At 43.6% G+C, this 21,450-nt stretch overlaps 1 protein-coding gene and 1 non-coding gene across 3 annotated transcripts in view; one reads left to right on the top strand and one right to left on the bottom strand.

The window, feature by feature from the left end:
- The window catches only part of ARHGAP31 (Rho GTPase activating protein 31), a 115,665-nt gene that overhangs the window by 18,848 nt on the left and 75,367 nt on the right, over positions 1 to 21,450 (bottom strand). For both annotated transcript variants that reach the window (XM_007098365.2, XM_042998541.1), the window contains 6 exons: positions 16,463 to 16,545; positions 15,406 to 15,513; positions 14,115 to 14,257; positions 9,415 to 9,616; positions 7,242 to 7,366; positions 513 to 575 (listed from right to left, as the gene is read on the bottom strand). In XM_007098365.2, the coding sequence (XP_007098427.1) occupies positions 513 to 575; positions 7,242 to 7,366; positions 9,415 to 9,616; positions 14,115 to 14,257; positions 15,406 to 15,513; positions 16,463 to 16,545 (724 nt within the window). The remainder of the gene's footprint in view (positions 1 to 512; positions 576 to 7,241; positions 7,367 to 9,414; positions 9,617 to 14,114; positions 14,258 to 15,405; positions 15,514 to 16,462; positions 16,546 to 21,450) is intronic.
- LOC122230870 lies at positions 10,490 to 10,631 on the top strand. Its single transcript, XR_006207940.1, has one exon. It is a non-coding gene; the product is annotated as a small nucleolar RNA SNORA42/SNORA80 family (small nucleolar RNA).

Genomic DNA, 21,450 nt, shown 5'->3' with positions numbered 1-21,450 from the left:
GATGACCAGCTACGTGCCAGGCCGGTGCCCATCACTGTTTACTGATAAGTGAATGAATGAATCTACCAACTCAAAATCATGACCTGACAGCCTATGGGAGCACATAAATTCAAGACACATAAGTACATAGGAACTAAACCATGAGGTAAAAACCAGTGTTCGGCTCTTCTTTATGCCCAAGGGGGAAGACTCGTCTGTCTTGATTCTCAGGAGTTGCCCTTTTACCTGGTTGAGATTTGAGTGTAAAATGGCTGCCATCTCCAGCTATGGTTAGAGGAAGGCTGGAGGAACAGGATGGCCCTTTAGGCCAAGACCTGTAGTGTAATGGCAGGGATAAATGCAGCGGCTGTGTGAACCCCTTGGGTTCAGGGTTCAGGGCAGATTTGGGACTAGGGGATGTGCATGATTGCGATGAGATGAGCAGGCAGGTAGCTCATGAAGGCAAGTCTGGTGTGGGAGCTCCTGTGTCCCAGTAGTAATCCCCAGTTCCAAAGGTAGTTGTGAGATCTCACCTTCCACAGGCACTGAGCACAATGAGTCCATGCTTTTAGCTGGTCGGATAGTAGCCTTTTCCACTAAAGACAAAAGAAAAAATATCCCTGATGAATGCATATTGAGGGGAAACGTTCAGAACAATAGGTCAGGCTGTACATACACTAGAGAACTTTCTTCAGGAAAGTTTTTCCAAGTACTTATAATTCTCCCCTTTAGAAAACATTCCTCATTCCACCCTAGATGCTCCTACTTTCATGATTGGACTGAGCTTATAAAAACAGGGCATTCATAGATCAACATTTTATTAACATTTTACAAGCACAGGTAAATTACAATTTTGTCAAATAGCTGTTAGTAAATGAGGAGCCTTGAACCCAATTTTATTATACCAAGATTCATCCATGGCATAGAATCCATGGGGCTCCCGGCCACCCCTTCTATCTAGCAGGTGGGAGAGCAGGATTCTTGGCTGAAGCCACACCTGACAGCACCCAGGAATTGGGTACAGCAAGTGAGAGGGCCCAAGGGACTGAAGTCCCGTTTCTCCCCCATGCAGGTCTGCTCCTGCCCTCTGCAGACTGGTTGCTTCTCCAAATGATCTCACCCACCAACCTCACCCTGGAGTAGACCCAGACCAAACCAACCTTTTCTGAGCACTTACTATGTGCCTGGTGTCCTCTGTGCATCTTTGTAAGCCACCTAGGCAGATTTGGGGAAGAGTGTAGCTTAAAGAAGTAAACACTTATTCCAGGGACAGGATTAGGCACTTCAAAATGTCATCTCTTCTCAGGGAGCTGAATTGGTTGAAAGACAGCTCCTCCCAGCAGGCTTTGTAGGAGGGGAAAGAGGGCATTCTGGGAGCTGAGTGGGAGCCCCAGGACTTGTGGCTGTAAGGTAACTCTGGGTTCAGACAGATCTGGCTTTGAATCCCAAGTCTGCCACTTTGGGCCATGTGAACTCAGATATGTGGCTGACCTTTTCTCTAAACTTCAGTTTTCTCACATGTAAAATGAGGAAAAATAGAGTTGTCATGAGAAATGCATGAGCCATGCTTTTAAATAATCAGGTTGTACTAACCCAGAACACAGTCAATGCTCGACAAACAATAACCCTTGTTGCTGTTGTTCTTCAGGATAAACCAGGGCTCAGCAGCAGGAAAGACTCAGGAGATGGTCTGGAAGAAGCACTCAGTGTTGGCCCCAACTCAGACTGAGCTGTTTCAGCCCTCTTTTAAAGTTCCCCCATTTTCCTCCTTGCCCCAAACCCTGCTGCCTCTGAGAGGCTCTGAATTAGCCCCTCGGCCTCCCTGCTCGGGGGCTTCTCTCTGCCTGGGGCCCGGAGAGAGAGGACAGAGCCATCTTCACTCAAACCCTTGGAAATAGCAAGACTGCCTTCAACCTCCTTACTTCTACTAGTAGGGCTAGGTCTCTTGTCCTTTCAAGATCTGCTATTTTCACAAGTTTACAAACTGACTTACTACCTGCCTGGCCAGTGTCCCTTCCTTTGAGACAATCTTTTGCCTTTGTTTTCCAGAGGTTGCATTTCTGGACTTCTTCTGGCTTCCATGCGATAGCCTTTAGAGCCAGTGACCAGATGACACTAAGTGTCACAGAGGACGGACAACAGTTGTCTCTGCACAGCCACCAGTGTTCACTTTTTCATGTTGGACTCTCTTTCTGATGATGCAGCTCCTTGTGGCCTTGGTGGCCACAGCAGCTGATTTTGGGAACAGTCCTCAAGGATTCCCTGGCTCCATTTCTGGATAGTAACTAAGCACTCAGGACTCCTTGGCCTGTGTCTATATTTAGATTATAATATAGATATTAGATATATCTAGATGATCTAATATAGATATCTATATATCTAGATATATCTAATATATTTAGATTATATTTTTCTGTCTCGGACCTTGTCTGGGCCTCATGGAGGTACATCTGCCATTTTTCTGGCAGCTTTGGGGTCCTCGAGTCCCCTCTTTTAGATGATCCCTATGGCTTTGGGATTTCCCTGCTCAAAGGCATTCACTTTGGAGAGTTCCTTGGACTCTCCCTGTTGGATAACACAAATTCCAGTGCATAAGTGACTGGGAGACCCCAATGTGATGCATCTTCATTTGGTCAATACCCCATTTTTTCTTATCCTTCATTTCTTATTTCTGTTCAACTTTCTAAATATAGGTTAACATCCCTTCATCTACCCCCCTCCAAAAAAATCCCCAATGCTGTACATGGTGAATCAATTTTTAAAAGTCCCTTAGTTGATGGAATTTATAAAAGATTTTTTTTAATCTTTTTAAAATCATATTTAAATATGTGGGTGGCTCAGTCGGCTGAGCATCTGACTCTTGATTTCGGCTCAGGTCATGATCTCACGATTTCTGAATTCAAGCCCTGTGTTGGGCTCTGTGCTGACAGTGCAGAGTCTACTTGGGATTCTCTGTCTCCCTCTCTCTCTGCCCCACGCCTCCCCAGTCATGCACTTTCTGTCTCTCTCTATCTCTGTCTGTCTCAAAAATAAATAAACATTTTTAAAAGAAATTTTAAAAATTATTTAAGCATATTAATCCACTGATGTACTTTTTTCACATGCATATTTCAACAAATAGTGAGTCTATGAGTCACTTAACAGAGACCACACTGGTGGATATGACCATAAGCTGCCCCCACCCCCGGTCTTTGGTTGTGAGGGTTCCAGTGGTCACTAAGGCAATAGTCAAAGTCAGAGAGCCACTTGTATTGGCACTGTTGGCTCTTTAATTTCACCTCTGCATCCCATCAAAATTCAGCCATTCTAGTGATCTATCCCTGATTTGTTTGTTCATGTGGTCTTAGACCAGTAGCTTTCAAGCCTGGCTGCATTTCAAAATCACCCGAGGGACTTTCTAAAAATGACCAGTACTCTGGTTTCCCAACAGATCTCTTGAGGCAAAGCTGCCATGGGTGTGAACCTCTGAGGACAGCCAGGCTTAGACCCCCTGGCCAGGGACACCCTGTGCATTCCGAGTGTTGACCAACCTTTGATCCAGCACCTCGAGCTCCTTCCTTTTGAAAACCAAGTCAAGGTCAAGGCAAATCATTCATTTCACTTTTGCTCATTTGTTTTGCTCTATTGTTTTTGACCTTCTGCTCCTTGGTAAACTTCTTTCATTATATCATTGATTCTGTAACTGAAATTCTCTCTTTGATGTGCTTAAGCAAATCTCTTTATTATTAGATCAGGAGTTTCTTGCCAAAACTCCCCTCAAATTCTCCTTAGAGAATCTTAATTTCTGATTTGTATCTGATCCACGATACCTGTGGCAATCTGCCCTCTTCACCTGAGATATCTTTCCATTTGGAGAAAGACATGTTTCCCCATATAGTGAATGTTGTAGGTGCCTACCCAGAACCAATTTCCCTTCCTCCTTCTCACAGAGCTCTTGTACTTTTTGGGTGCATCTGACTGTAATCCCATTCCTCATGCCAGTGATTGGTTTAGGAAGCCATGGCTAAGCCGATCAGCAGAGGACACTCCCTTGGCCATAGGGATTGATCCATATGACTCAGGTGAAGGCAACTGAGATGGGGTTGGGGTGTTCTGATGGGGGATTGCTGGAAAAGAAGGGTCCCTGCTTTTAGGAGCAAGCCACCAGAAGTGATGTCTTTTCTCCTTCTGGACATAGTGACAGTCAAAGGTAAAGCCTACAAGTACTATAGCCACTTTGTTGCAGCAAAGAAGCCAGTCTGGGGATGAAGCTGACCTACTTGGGAGGGCACAGCTGAGGAAAACATAAGGGAGTGGAGACAGAGCCACTAAACCACTCTGAAGCCTTCCCTACGTCTGGGTGTCCAATTACAGAACCCAGGAGTTCCCTCATTGAGTTGGCCAATTGAGTTGGATGTGCTATTGTTTCCAGCCTAAATCATTATAACTGCTGTCTATCCCCTGTGACATCCCTTGTTACTCCAGGAGGCAAATGTGAAGATTTCTAACATCTGTGCTTGGCATACAGTTATCACTGGGCTCAAGGAAAGTCCTTAAAAGTATTTCTTCCCATTTTTCCTATAAGCATTAATTCCTCCCCCCCGAATCTTTATTATTAAAAACTTAAAACATTCACAAAATTTGGAGATCTCTAAACCTACCACCCAGGTTGACATTTGCCATATATTTGCTTTCTCTATATTGCCATGTATTTCTATATCTGTATCTACCTAGTCACTTATATTTCGCTGAATCATATGAAAATGAGTTTCAGTATTTTGACATTTCATCTTTAAATACTTTAACTTTAGCATATGCCTCCTAATAACCATTAATCTGAAACCATTAATATGAAAATTTACAATTCCTTAACATCATCTAATAATTTATCCGTCCCCCAAATTATCTTCTGTAGTCCTTTTTTTCAAAGGATCCAGTCGAGATTTGCTCATTACATTTGTACATTTAGTTTTTACAATTTGTTTTCATAACTACTTCTGTCATTTTTAAAAAAAAAATCAGACTTTCAATCTATCACACTAAAGGTCATTGTGGCAGATTTCTTTGGACTTCCCTTTCTGACACACTATTCAGCTGGATTGGTTACATTCCCCATTGTACAGTGATTCCCTCATTTCTTTATTTTTTTAAGTTTATTTATTAATTTATTTAGTTAGTTAGTGAGAGAGAGAGAGAGAGGGAACACGAGTGGGGGAAGGGCAGAGAAAGGGAGAGACAGAATCCCAGCAGAATCGGAGCCATCAGTGCAGATCCTACATAAGGCTCAAACTCACAAACTGTGAGATCATGACCTAAGCCGAGATCAACAATTGGATGCTTGGATGCCTAACCTACTGAGCCACCCAGGCACCCCTGATTCCCTCAGTTCTTTCCTATATCAATTCCTATTCATTATTCAGATATAATTCCCACAAGGCAACACTCTCATTTAAAATTTATAACCCTGGCATGAGTCAGAGGGGAGAAGGGACAGATCTTCCTTATAGTACATTTCAATTAATAAATGTGGACAGAGTGATGGAAACAGAAAATGACCATTTGGCAAACACCACAGTAATAACTGTTGTAATAACAGTAATTTTGCAGGCAAGAATCATTGATGGATGCTAAAATTCAGGAATGAAAGTATGATGAGAAACAGGATATTTGCATTGTCTCAAAATATCTCCTACAACCTACTTGTTCATTGGAAAGGAAAAAATAGTAACAAAATTTTGTAGATGGTACTTTAACCAAGTGATCAAAGTTAACATCACCAGCAATAAGATATTGACATCATATGCCTCCTACGTGACCCGCTGAGACAGGCACAACATTCACAACCTCAAATGAATCATGAGGAAACATCAGACAAATCCAGCCTGAGGTGGTATATTCTACAAAATAAATGGCTGTACTCTTCCAAAGTGTCATGGTCAGAAACACTGAGAAAAATGTCCTAGACTGGAGGCAATTAAGGAGGCATGGCAACTGAATGCAACATGCATTCCTGGACCCAAAAAAGGACATTAGTTGGACGGCTGGTCAATTATGAATAAGGTCTGTAAATTATTTAGTAGGATTATATTGATGTTATTTTTCTGGCTTGGCTCATATTATGGTTAACATCAGAAGCAGCTGCATAAAGGGTACAAAGGTTCTCTGTCTACTATTTCTGCAACTTTTTTGTAAATCTAAAATTATTTTTTTAAAAAGACTGCCTAGTTAATCTTTATGTTTCAGGTCTAGTGAGGTTGACATGGCCAAACCAAAGACCTAAGAAGCAGAAATAGGAAAAAAATTATATATACACATACATATCTATGATGAATACTTATTTATAAAATAGAAAACATATATTGATCTCTGTCCCTAGTTTAGGAGCACAGGGCTGCTAAAACCCTTGTAACTCCCTGGGTCATAGGAGTGTCTTTTGTTTTAATGAGGGCACTCTGGATGGGTTCCTGGATGGCTCCTGGATGAGGGCTGGTCACCAGAAAGACCAAGCCATGATTAGAAGCTTGGAACTTTCAGCCCTGCCCCTCATTCTCTTGAGAGGGGAGAAGGGCTGAAAATGGAATTAATGATCAAATATGCCTATGTGATGAAGCTTCCATAAATTCCCAATTATACGGGGTTCAGAGAGTCTCCAGATGGGCAAACACATCCACACCAGTGGGGTGATGCACCCCAACTCTATGGAGGAGACAGACACTCCTGTGCTCAGGACTCTCCCAGACCTCACCTTATGTATCTCTTCAACTGGCTGTTCATCTGTATCCTTTATCATACGCTTTAATAAACTGGTCAATGTAATGAAGTGTTTCCCCGAGTTCTGCGAGCCACTCTAGCAAATGAATCAAATCAAGGAGGGGGTCTTTCGAACCTCCAATCTATAGCAGTAAGTCAGAAGCACAGCAGACAATCTAGGCTTGTAACTGGCACCTGAAGTGTGAGAATGTGCGGGGTGGGAGGCAGTCTTGTGGGACTGAGCCCTTAACCTGTGGGATCTGATGCTGTCTCTGGATAGACCGTGTCAGAATTGAGTTACATTGTAGGACACGCAGTTGGTGTAGCAGAAAATTGCTTGTTGTGAGGAAAAACCTCCACACATTTGGTGACCAGAAGTGTCAGAAGTGAAGTGCTGTGTGGGTAGTGAGGAGACACACGGGAGGGGAACAGTAGGATAGAACTGGGGTTTTCCCTATGCAGGAGATAAGACTCAACTGAGTTTTTCTAAGACAATATATATCTCATAAAACATAACTGCTATTGATTCTTACCTGACAGCCTCTGCCCTCTCACAAATACACTCCCATTTCTACTCAGCTTTGATTTGGAGTCTGATCCAGAACGTCCCAGGTTAAATATTGATTTCCATTTCTTTGATTTACTGGAGAGCTTTCTTCTAAAAGAGCCAAGCCATAAGACAGCATTAGTTTGGTAACTGGTCATTTCAGTGGGACCTTTAAATTGAGAAGGAATAGCCCAGTCATGTTCTGACATTTCAGGAAATCCCTCTCTAAAGTCCAGTCTGAGCCTGAGTCTGGCCCTGTCTGGGGATGCCCTGGATGACCAAGCTAGGCTTTCATGTTTCCCAGGGGAAGGGGCAAAGGTGTGCTATAAAGGCAGAGGTGAGGGCAGACAGAGGCAGGGATGCATCGGAGACTCAGAGGTCACAAGCAAGCACACAGTTCTGGGGATTCTGGTAAGCTGTGCAGTCCTGGGTTTTCAAAGACACATATTTTTTTGCAGGAGTAAACATTAAAGACCACAGAGCTCAGTGCTGCACTTGGGCCATACTGCTAGGTCATCCACAGGTGAGGAAAGAGCTGGTGAAGACTTCTGCGGACTGTAAAGGGGGTGAAGGAGAAAGTGACTTGGAAAAGAGACTGGCCTCTGAGAGTTAGAGGCTGCTGGGTGTAGTCAAAGATCACTGCAGAGAAAGGCAGAGGGTAATTAGTGTGTCTCTGGCTTCACTCATTTCCCTGATGCCTCTTACCAGGCTGCCCTAAGTAAGAAGGCATGAAAAGGAGAGGTCTAGAGTGGGTCTGGAGAGCCTGATGCCACCAGAGGTCACCACAGAGACTTTGCCCTGCTCTGGTTTGCCCAACTATCAGATTTCATAAAGTTTCCTGATGAAACCCTACAACTTGTGGGTTCCACAAAGGACCCTTTCTCCATAAGGTTCTCATAGAACATCCAGATGTCAAGCCCAATATGTTTTTACAATCAATCAGAGATAGATCTGCAGCACTTGGTGGTTTCTTTTGGATCTGGCCTAGTTTTTTTTTCAAGCACTTGGTCTAGGATGTATTTTATAGGGTCACATACCTTGGGGTATGGTGTGCCCCTTATGTAGTTAAGGCACAGAGGAAATGCACTTGAGGGTCCTTCTGAGGTACTCTTCTTCCTGATCCCTGGGTGGAAGTCTTATTCTCCAGGGATTTAGGGAGCAAATACTGGGGCTTGGTCTAGACAGAGCATGATCAGTGCATTTTAGGAAATGGAAGGGTTTCTTGCCAGGTGAGTTCTAGGTGTACCATTCCCATAACATGCATTGTGAGAAGTGCCCCTACTCTTGTGTAATATGGTAGCACTTTCTCCCTCCCCAATGGGAAGCAGCCCCGCCATCTTGGGGATGACACTGACAAGAAGTCTGAGGTATCTATTTTCATGCCTCTTTCTACTGACCAAACATTGAGGATGACCATCTCCAGTGAAAGTTTGCCTTTCAGCCCCCCCACCTATTGTCTGCCTAAAGTTTAGAACTCCTGCTTCATCCACTGCCTCCTATTTATAGTGGGGTGTGAAGAGGAGAGGGGAGGAGGGATGTGTGGAGACCAGGGTTACAACAGAGGAAGCAATGAAGAAAGAAAATATCCTATGAATAAAAATGATATTCAGTTTGGTTTGGGAGGGCAAGGAGGGTTCTGACAGGCATGGAAGAAGGAACAGAAGCCAGGAATATGTGCCCCAAGTGCTGCATGCCCAGAGCTCTCAGTCTAGAGTGGCATTATTTGTTAGCTTATCCTCCATTCATCTCTATAGTTTTTATAATGTCACCTGGAGGTGAAGGATGGGGGCAGGGGGTCAAGTTTTTTATTTTAGCAAACTTCCTTCTGAAAATATCAAGACCGTTTTATCTAAACTAAGGAGTAAAGGATTTCAGCCATGATCCTTGACCCCTATGAGCCCATCCCTGTCATGGTACTTAAGGATGTCTGGTGGGAGAGCAGATCTTGATAACTTAGGGACAGTGAGTGAAGACATCAATCACTGGTGAAAAAGAGCTGTGGAGACAGCTCCGTTTTCTTCCTCTGGAATGTTCCATTACATCCCAGCCCAGACAGTACCCCCAACCCATGCTGCCACTGTGGCTCTGAGACTATATAACTTCCTCCTCTATCCCCCTCCACCCAAACGTTTCCCAGAATTTAAGAGAATGTTGCTTACTTGTTGTCTGGTAACTCAAGAACTGTGTGGAAGAGGGTGCCCATGGAAGGAGGGACAATTTCAGGCAAGCTATTCTCCCTCCTTTCCTTCCGAGCAGGATGGTTAGTAGCCAGGCTCCGAGCCTGTGCTTCCTCCAGGCTCACCAGCTTCATGGGCAAGGAGAGGGCTGGCAAGGTCAGGCTCTTCATGATTGGCGGATTTTCTATACAGAAAAGACAAGACCTCAGTTATGGAAGGAGTCCTGTGCATCAGGTCTAGCCAGATTTCCCATCCACAGCCCCTCCATTCCTGACTTCCTGGCAGGGGGCTTCTGGAGTTTTGAGGGATTTAGGGCAGAGGCTGTACATAGGAAACTAACAACCTCATGGCCAGACAGCCAGCTGGCACACAGGGCTTCAGGAGGTAACCTATATTTCTTGCACTTCTCAGAGAGGGACCATTCATTCATTCATTCATGCGACAAACATTAATTGAACACTTCCTGCCTAGTACTCCGGCCAGGTGGGAATTTTATGTCCAACCATAGAGGTAGCCTTGCTCAGCTAGAACAAGGCAGGAGACTGTTCCTGCTCTCTGTAGCTGTACAACACACACTCCAAGGCAATTTAACGTGGGAGCCTATACTTTCCCTAGATCACTAAGGTTTATTTATATCTCTGCAGTAAAAAAGGTATTTTATAGCCTATATTATTCCCTAAAAGATAGGTGGCTTTTTACTCACTACTCAGTAGTCTTAAGTGCATGCAAGCTAATCTTTTCTTTCTGTGTTTTGTTTGTTTTTGGTTTGGTGTTTTTTGTTTTTTTGTTTTTTGTTTTTTGCTTTTTAAGAAATGGAAGTCATAATGAGAGATCGATGGTGTCCAGAGTCATCTCTTTTCCCCAAGTCATTGGTTCTCAACTTGGGGCAATTCTGCCATTCCCACCCCTTCCCCAGGGACATTTGGCAATGTTTAAAAACATTTTTGGTTGTCATAAGCATGTGTAGGAGTACTACTGGCATCTAGTGGGTAGAGGCCAAGGATGGCATCCTACAGTGCACAGCGCAGCCCCACAACAAGAACTCTCCAGCACCAGTGCATGGTGATGCATTGACGGCAGGCCCTTATCTGTGGGCCTCTCATAGTGTACACATGCCAGAGGAGTGTGCAACCCCAAACCATTGCCCAGCCTCCTCACTGGTGGCCTGGCCTGTGAGCACTGAAGGGTGCTGTCTAATGTGGGAACAAAAAAAAAAAAAAAAAAAAGGAAAACAAACAAACATAAAACAAACAAAGAACTATCCAGCACCAATTGTCAACAGTGCCAAGATTGAGAAATCTTGGTCTAAGTGAAAAAAGAAGAGATCTAAGTTGGCCTCTATTTAGCCTTTGGCAACCCTGCCAGTTTTCTATAACTTCAGAAGGCATGAAGAGACTCAAAGATAACTTGCACCAACTGAAACTAAGCAATCTTTTTTGGTATAAGACTCACATAATTTTCAGAAAGCACCTTGATAGCACTCTTTCTCATTGCAGAACATGACCCTCTCTGAGTGGAGGGAAATAAAACCACTGATAAAGGGCCTTGTAGAAAACAGAGTGTGTGACACTGGGGTTTTCCCAGGCAGGAGAGCATGGCAGTCATTCAGTGGGGCTTCAAGTAAGTAAATCCATGAGCCCAAAAACTTTTCAGTAAAGTTTCCAACTTTAACCATTTTCCAACTTAATCCAAAGGAGGTTAAAATATTTGAATTTTATATGCTCTCAATATTTGCTTTCTAGATTATTTCTGATTTGTTAATTACTTATTTACTTAAAAAATGAAATCACTCCAGGAGCAACTGGATCAACGGGAAGAACCCACACTGCAGGGCCAGGAGACCTCAGTTGGGTTAGTAACCACTCTCTCCCTAGTTTCAGGCTGCAGTGTCCTAAGGCCTACTCATGGTCTCTGCTTAGATGTTTAACAGGCATCTCTAACCTCACATTTCATAACAAAGCTTGTAATTTCTGCTCTTCACCTCTAAACTGGTACCCCTACTATCATTGCCAAGTCAGTAAGTGGCACCATGGACCATCCAGCTGTGTAAGCTGAAACCTGGAGTTTTTATTTTTCATTCATTCCTTTCTTTGATGCACCACCTCCTCCTACATTGAGTCAATAAGCAAGTCTGAAAACTCTACCTTCAAAATGTACTTTGAATCCAGCCACCTTCCTTCTTTCCACTGCTAACATGCTAGTCCAGGCCACCATGATTGCCCATCTGATTTCTGCCATTGCTCCTTAACTGGTCTCTCTGCTTCCAGACTTGCTGCCTTTCAGTCTCTCCTTCACACAGCAATCGGAATGCTCAGACCCTGCACTCCCTGCTCAAAATCCTCAAATGCTTTCCCATGGCACTGAGAACAAATGAAACTCCTAGCTTGACCTACAAGGACCTTCCATCTGCTTTCCCTGTACTCTTTGCCCACTGACCCAGTGGGCTACAAAAATATGCAGTAAAAATTTTTAAATGTATACTCCCATTATAAACTATAAATTTATACTACTGTATTAGTGTTATATATAACAGAAAATATACAAAATCATAGAAATTACAAAGTATACAATATAAAGAAATGAGAAAGAAATTCTAATGGTTTCTTCCAACACCTGTAGTTCAGTATCTTGGTCTTTGGTGTCCCCTCGGGTGGGGCACTCCACTTTGGAGACCACATTGGCTCTAGTCACACTGACCTACTTTTCTGTACTACTATGAGCCCCTTTCCACTTCAGAGCTTTTAGACTCTCTGTCCTTTGTGTTTGGGACATTCATCCCACAGATCCTCACATGACTGGTTCCTTTTGTCATAAGGTCTCAGTTCAAAGATCACCTCCTCAGAGATCATAAGTCCCCAATAATTTATTGGTTGATTCAAAAGGATGGATGAATGAATGAATGGATGAATGCATATTCTCACTTACCTTCAAAAAGGATTTATATAGCTTACAATAATGGGAGATTTAAAGTAAAGATAAAGGAAACATTAGCCACTCCTAAGAATATAACCAAGAGAATTGGAAACATGTGTTCGCACAGAAACGTACATAAATGTTCACAGCAGCATTATTCATAATAACCAAAAAGTGGAAACAACCCAAAAGGCCTCAACTGATGAATGGATAAACAAAATGTATATGCATACAGCGAGAAATATATTATTCATCCTTAAAAAGGGATGAAATACTGATACATGCAAAAATATGGAAGAACCTTAGAGAACATATGCTAAGTGAAAGAAGTCAGTTACGAAAGACCACATGTTGTATGACTCCATTTATATAAAATGTCCAGAAGAGGCAAATCCCTAGAAATAGAAAGTAGATTCATGGTCGCCAGGGTCTCGGGGGAGAGCAAAATGTGCAGAGACTGCTTAATGTGCATGGGGTTTCTTTTTGGAGTGATGCAATGTTCTGAAATTAGATGGTGGTGACAGTTGCACAATTCTGTGAATACACTAAAAACCACTGAATTGTATACTTTAAAATGATTAAAATTGTGAATTTTATGCTATGTGAATTTTATCTCAATAAAAAAAATTTTTTTAAGAAAGGTTTATAAACCACATAGAGGACAGGGTGGGGATGGGAACAATTATACCAGGAATTAAAATTTGATGTTAACTGCCATTGATTATTCTGATGGTTATACTTGTTTTCTCCAAATACATTAGCTGAACTAGAAAAGAATGCTTTAATCAGCTAACGCAAATATTTTGCAAATAGGGTTCTCATATACCACGGATTCTCCAAGTGTGGCCCTGACCAGCAGCAGCACCATCACCTGAAAACTCACTAGAAGTACAAATTCTCAGCAGCATTCCAGACATACTGAATCAGAAATTCTGGGGATGAGGTCCAGTAAACTGTGCTTTAACAGCCTTCCCTCCAGGTGATCGTGATGTATGCTAATGTTGGAAAACTCACACAAGTGGGTCACAGGCTTCTTGATCTAGATTTTTTAGTTGTACAAATTTGGCTCACAGGAGTTCAAGCAACATAAACCAATTCATTCCTAGGGTTCATTATGTCATTATGAGAGCTATAGGAAATCATATTCTTGCATCTTATCACACCCAGCCTAAAATAGCTGTCTTTTTCATCAACATAGCTACAGAGATCGATGCTAACTACTCTGCCTACGCATGCCCACAAGTACACACTCAGTTTTGTAAGCCTAATGCCTGGTGCAGGGAAGAATAAAGTAAGCACTCAATAAATGCTTATGAAGGGAACACATTCTGAATATACACACGAGTATGAACATGCTGCCTCTTAACTCAAAAACTCCAAGATGAAGACAGAAGTATCTTCCAAAATACCACATTGAAATTAAATTTGAAATAGAATAGTTAAAAGGGAGGAATGTTGCCTGTAGATAATAACCCAAAGGGTTTAATAACTAACTAAAACCAATGGGAGATCCAGTGCTGCATATGCATTCATGGGATAGGCCAGGTATGCAGCTGACCAGAAACGCGCTACAGCCACCCACAGACACATCTTGCTGCACGCAGACAAATGTACATGTATGCACGAACCCCAGACACTGACACACAGAGCAGTCAGCACACGTACACAGCCAACACTCGGAGCTAGAAGCCTAACTTATTATTGGGTCCCATGACTAAGGCAAGGAAGAAGGATGGCCTGGTGGCAAGTCTGCCAGACGGAGCCATTACCATTGTTCTCCAAAGACCCAGGAGTGCCGTTGTTAAAGATTTGATCCACATGATTCAGTATGAACTCAATCACCACCTGCTGGACCCGAACTGCAAGGAAAGCAGCATCTCCATTGCAACCAGTGGCTTCGATCTCTTTGGACCTAAATAATGGACGAAAGACACTCAGTGAGTGAGTCTGCCCCATAACTGAAAGCAAGTAAGGGGAGCCAGTGGGTCTTTTGTACAAGCCCCATCTCCTAAATGTATACGCTTTGTTCATCTCTAGATTATTTTAACTATGTAAGACCTATTAAAAGGACTCTACAAAGTCTGTAAGGCCTAACACAATGAACAAACTTATTTAAAAAAAATTTTTTTAATGTTTATTTATTTTTGAGAGAGAGAGAGAGAGAGAGAGAGAGAGAGCAGGGAAGGGGTAGAGAGAGAGAGGGAGTCACAGAATCTCAAGCAGGCTCCGGGCTCTGAGCTGTCAACACAGAGCCCGACACAAGGCTCCAACCCATGAACCATGAGATCATGACGTGAGCTGAAGTTGGGATGCTTTACTGACTGAGCCACCCAGGCACTCCATGAACAAATTTAAAAACAGTTACCATGTATACCATGTATCATACATTGCTAGACTATAAACACTGTATTACTGAATATGCAGGAATATATTTTTTTCTTCACAGGATCTCCTTCCACCCCCATCCAATTGTGCTATGGGGCAGGTCATCATTTATGAAGCCACATGAAGCTGTGACCCCACCAAAACCAACAAAAGCCAATAATTCCAAAGACAAGAAAGGCCTTTTCAAGAAATTATAATATACAGACCTTTAACTTTAGCCACATCCTGATTATAGCCAAAAACGCCTTTGGAACCCAGAGTTTCCAGGTTAGCAAGCAAAGAGCTCAGGCTATGAAAGTCACCTTTTTTTTTTTTGTTTAAAGTGTATTTATTTATTTTAAGAGAGACAGTGAGAGCAGGGGAGGGGCAGAGAGAGAGGGAGAGAGAGAGAATCCCAAGCAGGCCCTGCACTGTCAGTGCGGAGCCCGAGGAGGGGCTCGAGCCCACAAATTGTGAGATCATGGCCTGAGCCGAAAACCAAGAGTTGTATGCTTAACTGACTGAGCCACCCAGGCACCCCTAAAAACATCTTTAATTTACATGTGTTACACATGACCACTTAGCTACAGGTTTGTCTTCCAGTAGCTTCAGTTTTGAAGAATACGGTCTTCGTTTCAGTTGTTGGGCTGCCTTGAGCCCACTGGGGTGGCGAGAAGGTGAGGTTGTGGTGGCTACCTGAGCAGGTTTGGTGCCCACACCAGGGCCAGGTTCCTGGCATGCATGTTGGTCTTGCTGCTGAAGGAGGCAATGTGGGCCAGGTGTCGAATCAGGTATTCCAAGGTCCTGTAATGGGTCATTTTTAAATTTTTTTTTAACAAAATAAGAAACTTCAGTGCCTGTGAAAAGCCTGAGTACTGGGTTTGGATTTAAGAGAGTCTAAATATTTCTATCTCATGAATTTTGGAGGAATATCAGGAAGGTAACAAGATTGATGGAAATAATCTTCTTCATCCTAGGCATGCTGGCCGAGGGTGGAGAAGGGGAATGTTTTTGTCAGAAGTCAGCTGAGGCCCTTGGAGAGCCAGAGACAGACCCGGGAATCACAGCACCCAGAGCCCGAGAGATATCAGTGGCTCCCTTGGCTTCCTTTTACGCAGGTCACCATTGCCGCCACACAATCTTGAAACCGGCTCTTATCTCTGCCCCTTCTGTAATTACTCCAGCTATAGGTAACTTGGTTCTTGTTAGAGAGCTGACCTCATGGGTGAATAACATCTGTTATTATAGGAAGTTCTTTCTTATTCCACATCAAAATCTGTCCCCTTGTAAAAGAGGCTCAGAGAACATTGGGAAAGGTGGTTAGATGAGGGGCTAAACGGTGAAAACAAAATGGAAGGGTGAGCTGATGTGAGGGGTGGTACTGATGAGCAAATAGAGAGATCAGTCCGCCAAAAGTTCAAAAGGTACAGCCAAACCCTATTTAAAAATCATCCTGGTTTCCATAGATTTGTGTATACTATGAATCTGGGTAAGAACCTAGGCTATCACAGCCAGTGAGGCTGGCTTGTGTGGCCAGAACGACTTCCTGTGAGACTCTGAGGGCTGCCTCTTCCTGTCAATGTCCTTGGTCAGGCACCAACTCACTCTGATAAAGCTGACCTGCTCACCCACCTCAAAATGCCGCAGGAAAGTCACTGTCCGCTGAACTTTTTCCCTTTTATGATGCCAGCCTGCTTCTTTGGTATTACACCACTTTGAGAGGCTGTGGGCTTCTTTTACCAACGATTCTTACCTGTAATGGGATGGGGGAAGCTCCTGGATAACATTTTGGATTCGGGCCAGCTGGCCTTCTTCCGGGCAATGAGACACGGCCTCCTGTGAAGAAGAACATGAAGTAGCCGAGTGAGTGCTTGAGAGGGTGGCCACCCACCTGTGTCTGCTGGCCTTCTTTAGGTTTCTGGCACTCCAGCCTCCCAACGAGGCCTAGAGATCGTCTTTCCAAGAAGCATGCTTTCCTAGTAAAAACAAACAACTAAAATCTGACAGTTCGTGATGAGAAGTATCTAACAGTGAGTGCGAGTGGGGACATGTGGATTGTTTAGGTCTCTGTGTGTCCTCAGAATGTTGTTGGGTATCTGGTAAAGATGCAGAATGCTGGGTGTGTGGTGTGGCAGAGAGAGTGACAGAGATTCACACTGGGAGAGGGAAAGAGAGACGTGGAGATGACAGGTGACACTTGATGGTCTTGCCTGGACTTACTCTCTGGCTGTTTCCTGTGTGGGTATTTTGTTCTCCTGAGACAGGGAAACTGAAGGGACCTCATGAAAAAAGCTGAGGTTTTTTTCTTTGTTCCTATTCCTGCTTCTGTTCTTGCTAGGACCTATACCCCCCCCCCCCTTACACATACCTTATAGAACAGGTAATGTATGTTCTCCTTGCAAAGGTCAAGGAGTTAATGATCTCTTTGGAGTCTTCCAGCATAAGAGATGACATCTAAAGAGTGACTAGGTGAGGTCATCACGACCATTTTCCAAGACCACTGACTCATCAAGGCCCCTGGCTCTAGGGCATAAGTGACTTACGGAGAACACCTAAACACCTATCTTTGTTCCTGGATTACTGAGAAGACACACGCACTAGACAACCATCCTCAACAAAAACCCAGGCCCCAAGCAAAGATGACATTCACTCTTCTTTCCTTTCTGAGTCTCTGTTATACTCTCTCCATATCTACACTCTCTATGTCTTCGATAAACTCTACTTTCATTTCCTTTCATTGTGAGTTTGATTTCCACCCTGTGAGAAGCTGAAGACCCTCTTGGCTGGTCTCGTGAGACCCCCTCTGGGTCCTTGGATCCAGCCATCCTGCATCATTCTTCTCGGCCCAGGGCCCTCAAAGAGAGGCAAGGGTATCAGTTAACGCAGTGTGATCACACGCTTGTTCAGAACTCCTGCACAATGTAGGCATCCCTGGGCAGATGCCCCTGTGCCTTGTCCTGAGAAACTGTTCTGCCTGTGCCCAGCCCCTTCCAGTGCAGTGGCTGAGTGCTCAAGCATGGGAGCAGTAGCTAAGTGCAAGGTCAATGGTAATCACATCTTTCTTTTTTTACTGAGGTACACTTTACATACATTAAAAATGTACAAATCTTAAGCTAGAGCTCCATGAATTCGTTCATATGCACACACCCATGTACCCCCACCTAGATCAAGATACACCTTAAAGGGGGCTCCTGAGCTCATGTGAATCTTCTGACCCTGAATTCACAGGCATATGTAACTTACATAGTCTTGTGTTTCCTCCCAGTGCTAGAAACTTGCTTTACATTTGTATATAATAAAAAGTAAAATCAGGAAATGCATTCTTTAATTTGATAAATATTGCCCCCTGTAATACAACCAAAAATAAGTTCCTAAGTGTGGTGTGGTTTTCTTATATCCTTCACCTCGATTCAGATTTTAGGTGTTATTTTGTGCTTGTGAATAAAGGCTGAAGTTCAAATGCTCAGTAGTGAGAAGTTTTAAGCACAGAAAAGTAGAAGGAAATTAACTTTACTGGGCACTTTCTATTATGCCACGCCCTATTTGAGGTCACACTTGCTGGGTCTGTTCTGTTCTAAATTAGAGAAGAAGTCCTAACCGGGGCCAGCCTGGACCTCCCAACTCCTTTACTTGTCTCCATTTTTTTCCCACAGAATTCACCACCATTACTTATACAATATAATGTACTTACTTATTAGGTTTATTGCTTATTGTCAGTCTCTCAAGCTAGATATAAACTCTACAAGTGCAGGGATGTGATGAGTCCGTGTGCCTGGAGCAGGGGCTGGCACCCAGGAGGCACTCCCTCCATATTTGTTGAACATCATGCCAGGGCTTTGTCAACCAAGTGGTTTCTTTCCCCCTTTCTTTTCTCTGCTCTCCCCTCTTAATTTAATTGAAATAAAACATGCACAGAAACCAACTGTTTTAAAAGGCAATCAAAATTCTCTACATAGGAAAGCTTGAGATTTTGTTTCCTGAGCATTGGTGGGAGAAATGAGGGTCCGGGAGGGTCACAGTCACAGGTGTCCCAATCTTCTGGTGGGTGTGCAAGCCTGAGAAGAGAGCCAGCATAAACACAATCTCTGTTGTAAACCTCAATTTTTGAGATATGGAGGAGGTGGAGGGTGGGAACAAGAATGAGGCCTGGAGTAAGCACCTTGACATCTCTGCTCTTTCTGAGAAGTCATTTAGAAAATAGATTTGTGGAGAAGACCCAGACTCCCAAGGCAGGGAGAACCTCATAAGGGAAGCCAAGGGAGAGAAGCTCCAGAGGAAGGAGGGACTGTGGAATGTGGTACGGGTCCTCCCACATTCTATCCTGCAAAGGGGGAGGGAGGAGTGGGAGGTCTCTCTTCCCCCCAGCAAACTTTGTAAAGTGCCCCCACCCTCCTAAACCTGTGTCTGGGGAATAAAGGTGCAGGTCAATTTAACAGCCCTCATGGAAAGTTTCTTTGATATTTTAGGAAGCTGTTAGTCATCTTTGTTCTGAGAGGCTGGGCGGGCCCATCCCCTGATGCCTGTAGGTCCCATTTGGGATTCTTGTTTATTTCATTGTTCACAGCCTCTCCCCATCCCATTCAGAAGCCCTCTAGATCCTGTAGTTTCTCCTGGAGGGTCCAGTCCTTGAAAACTTGTTTTTAGCACTCTTTATGTTTCCCCATTAGGTTGGCAGAACCTACCACTGGGAAATTGGGGAAAGGGAGTTAAAACTCTGCCTATGCCAATTTTTTGCCTGAAAGAGAATTTCACTCAACTTTTGCCAAGCTAATCTGGCTAGCAATTAAATCTTAAAAGATTTAAGGATGAATCTGTGACTATTTGCTCTCTTCCAATCAGTATCAAGAAGACTGCTTCTCTGCTCTTTGTGGACTCCGTCCAAGACTAGACTCTCTCTCTCCCTTCTGGTGGGCCCCTTGCTCCTGTTTTATCTGTTTACCTGAACACCACCAGCACCCTTACTTACAGCTCACGTCCTGCTACCTCGCAGCCCTGTCACCATGGTGGACAAACAACCCGTGCCTATCCTTTCCAACTGTAATCCAACTGCAACTCAGTATTGCCCTTGATTTTCCATCAATTATTTAAAAATCATTAAAAAGCCATTTTTATTATCTTAAAATATTTTAAGCTATTAGACTCAAAAGTAATTCATGCAATGATTTTATTTTTAAAAATATTTTTAATGTTTATTCATTTTTAAGAGAGTGAGAGCGTGTGTGTGTGTGTGTGTGTGTGTGTGTGTGAGCAGGGGAGGGGCAGAGAGAGAAAGAGGAGACACAGAATACTAAGCAGGCTGCAGGCTCTGAGCTGTCAGCACAGAGCCCAACTCAAGCTCAAGCTAACGAACCTCGAGATCATGACCTGAGCAGAAGTCAGGTGCTTACCTGACTGAGCCACCCAGGCGCCCGGATGCACATGATTTTAAAAATGGAAGCATTCAAACGAATATACAGAATAAAGTCTTCCTCCCAGGCACAGACCTTCACAGGTTGTCTCCAGAGGCAACCAGTGTGTCCTTTCAGGCACTCGTTACACCTTTCCATCTTTGTCACACATGTGGAACAAGCATGATTATGAAAGAGAACTTCAACTACCTCCGTCTGACCTCAGACTTTCAATTGATTTTCTTCTTTCCAGCTTATCTCTTAACTCAGGAAAAAGACCCTGCGGGCAAAGCATCCCCTGGTGGGGACAAAACTGCCCCTCGAGCAATAAGGACTGCCCTGAGTCAGCAAGATGGGAGTGACTGACCCCAGGACAAGGATCGGTTTGATCTTTACTACCTACGTGCCTGTACCCACCCACCTTTGCCCCACATTTTCCTTCTATAAACCTTGGAAGTATTCTCAGCACTTTGGAGACAGTCTTTGAGCCACGAGCTGCTGTCTTCCCAGTGTTGGCCTCTCTGAAATAATTCCTCTCTTGCTTCACCACCACTTGTCTCTGCCTTTGGGTTTTGTCAGCAGTGGTGGTGGAACCTGGTCTGTGTGGGACCTCCAGAGGCAGGTGCTCTTGTACCCCTGGGCCCTGGCTACAATTACATGACCTGGCCCATCTCTAATTTCCCCATGATCCTGCTTTGTCTGGGATTGAGGGGTTTCCTGGGACACAGGGCTTCCAGTGTTAAAACTGGGGGAGTTCTAGGCAAACCAAGGGCAGCTGGCCACTGTCCCCCTTTGTAGCTATCTTGAGCTCACGGTCAGTCGGCTTTTGCCACACACTTGTTCCCCACCTCAAGTGGCATTTCAAATATGTGTGGATCTGCAAACCTGTCAGCAAACATTTACCAAGTAAACAGTGACAACATTTTCCAGCAGCTGGAGAGCAGGGAAAGGAAACATAATAATGAACAAAATAAACACTGTTTCTGTCCTCAGCAAGCTTAGGATTGAATGAGGGAGACCGATACACGAAAGGGTTATTTCAATATAAATTCAGTATAAAATTAAACACCTCCCCAAACTGCCTTCTCTAAAAATCCCAAATCAGCAACTTTTCTTTTGGGTGTGATAATTTTACCTGAATCAATCTGGTGAAGACTGAATTTTTCCTAAAATGAACTTTTTTTCTGATGCAAAGGAAATGTAATGTTGTAGGTTGAGCAATTGCTCCCAAAGATATCATGTCCTAATCTCTGGAACCCATAAATGTTACTTTATTTGGGAAAGGAATCTTTGCAGATGCGATTAAGTTAAAGGTTTTGAGATGAGATGATCCTGGATTATCTCAATGGCCCTA

The sequence above is a fragment of the Panthera tigris genome, chromosome C2 (genome assembly GCF_018350195.1).
Source record: "Panthera tigris isolate Pti1 chromosome C2, P.tigris_Pti1_mat1.1, whole genome shotgun sequence".
Classification (NCBI taxonomy): Eukaryota; Metazoa; Chordata; class Mammalia; order Carnivora; family Felidae; genus Panthera; species Panthera tigris.
This window is presented reverse-complemented; position numbering and strand designations above follow the sequence as displayed.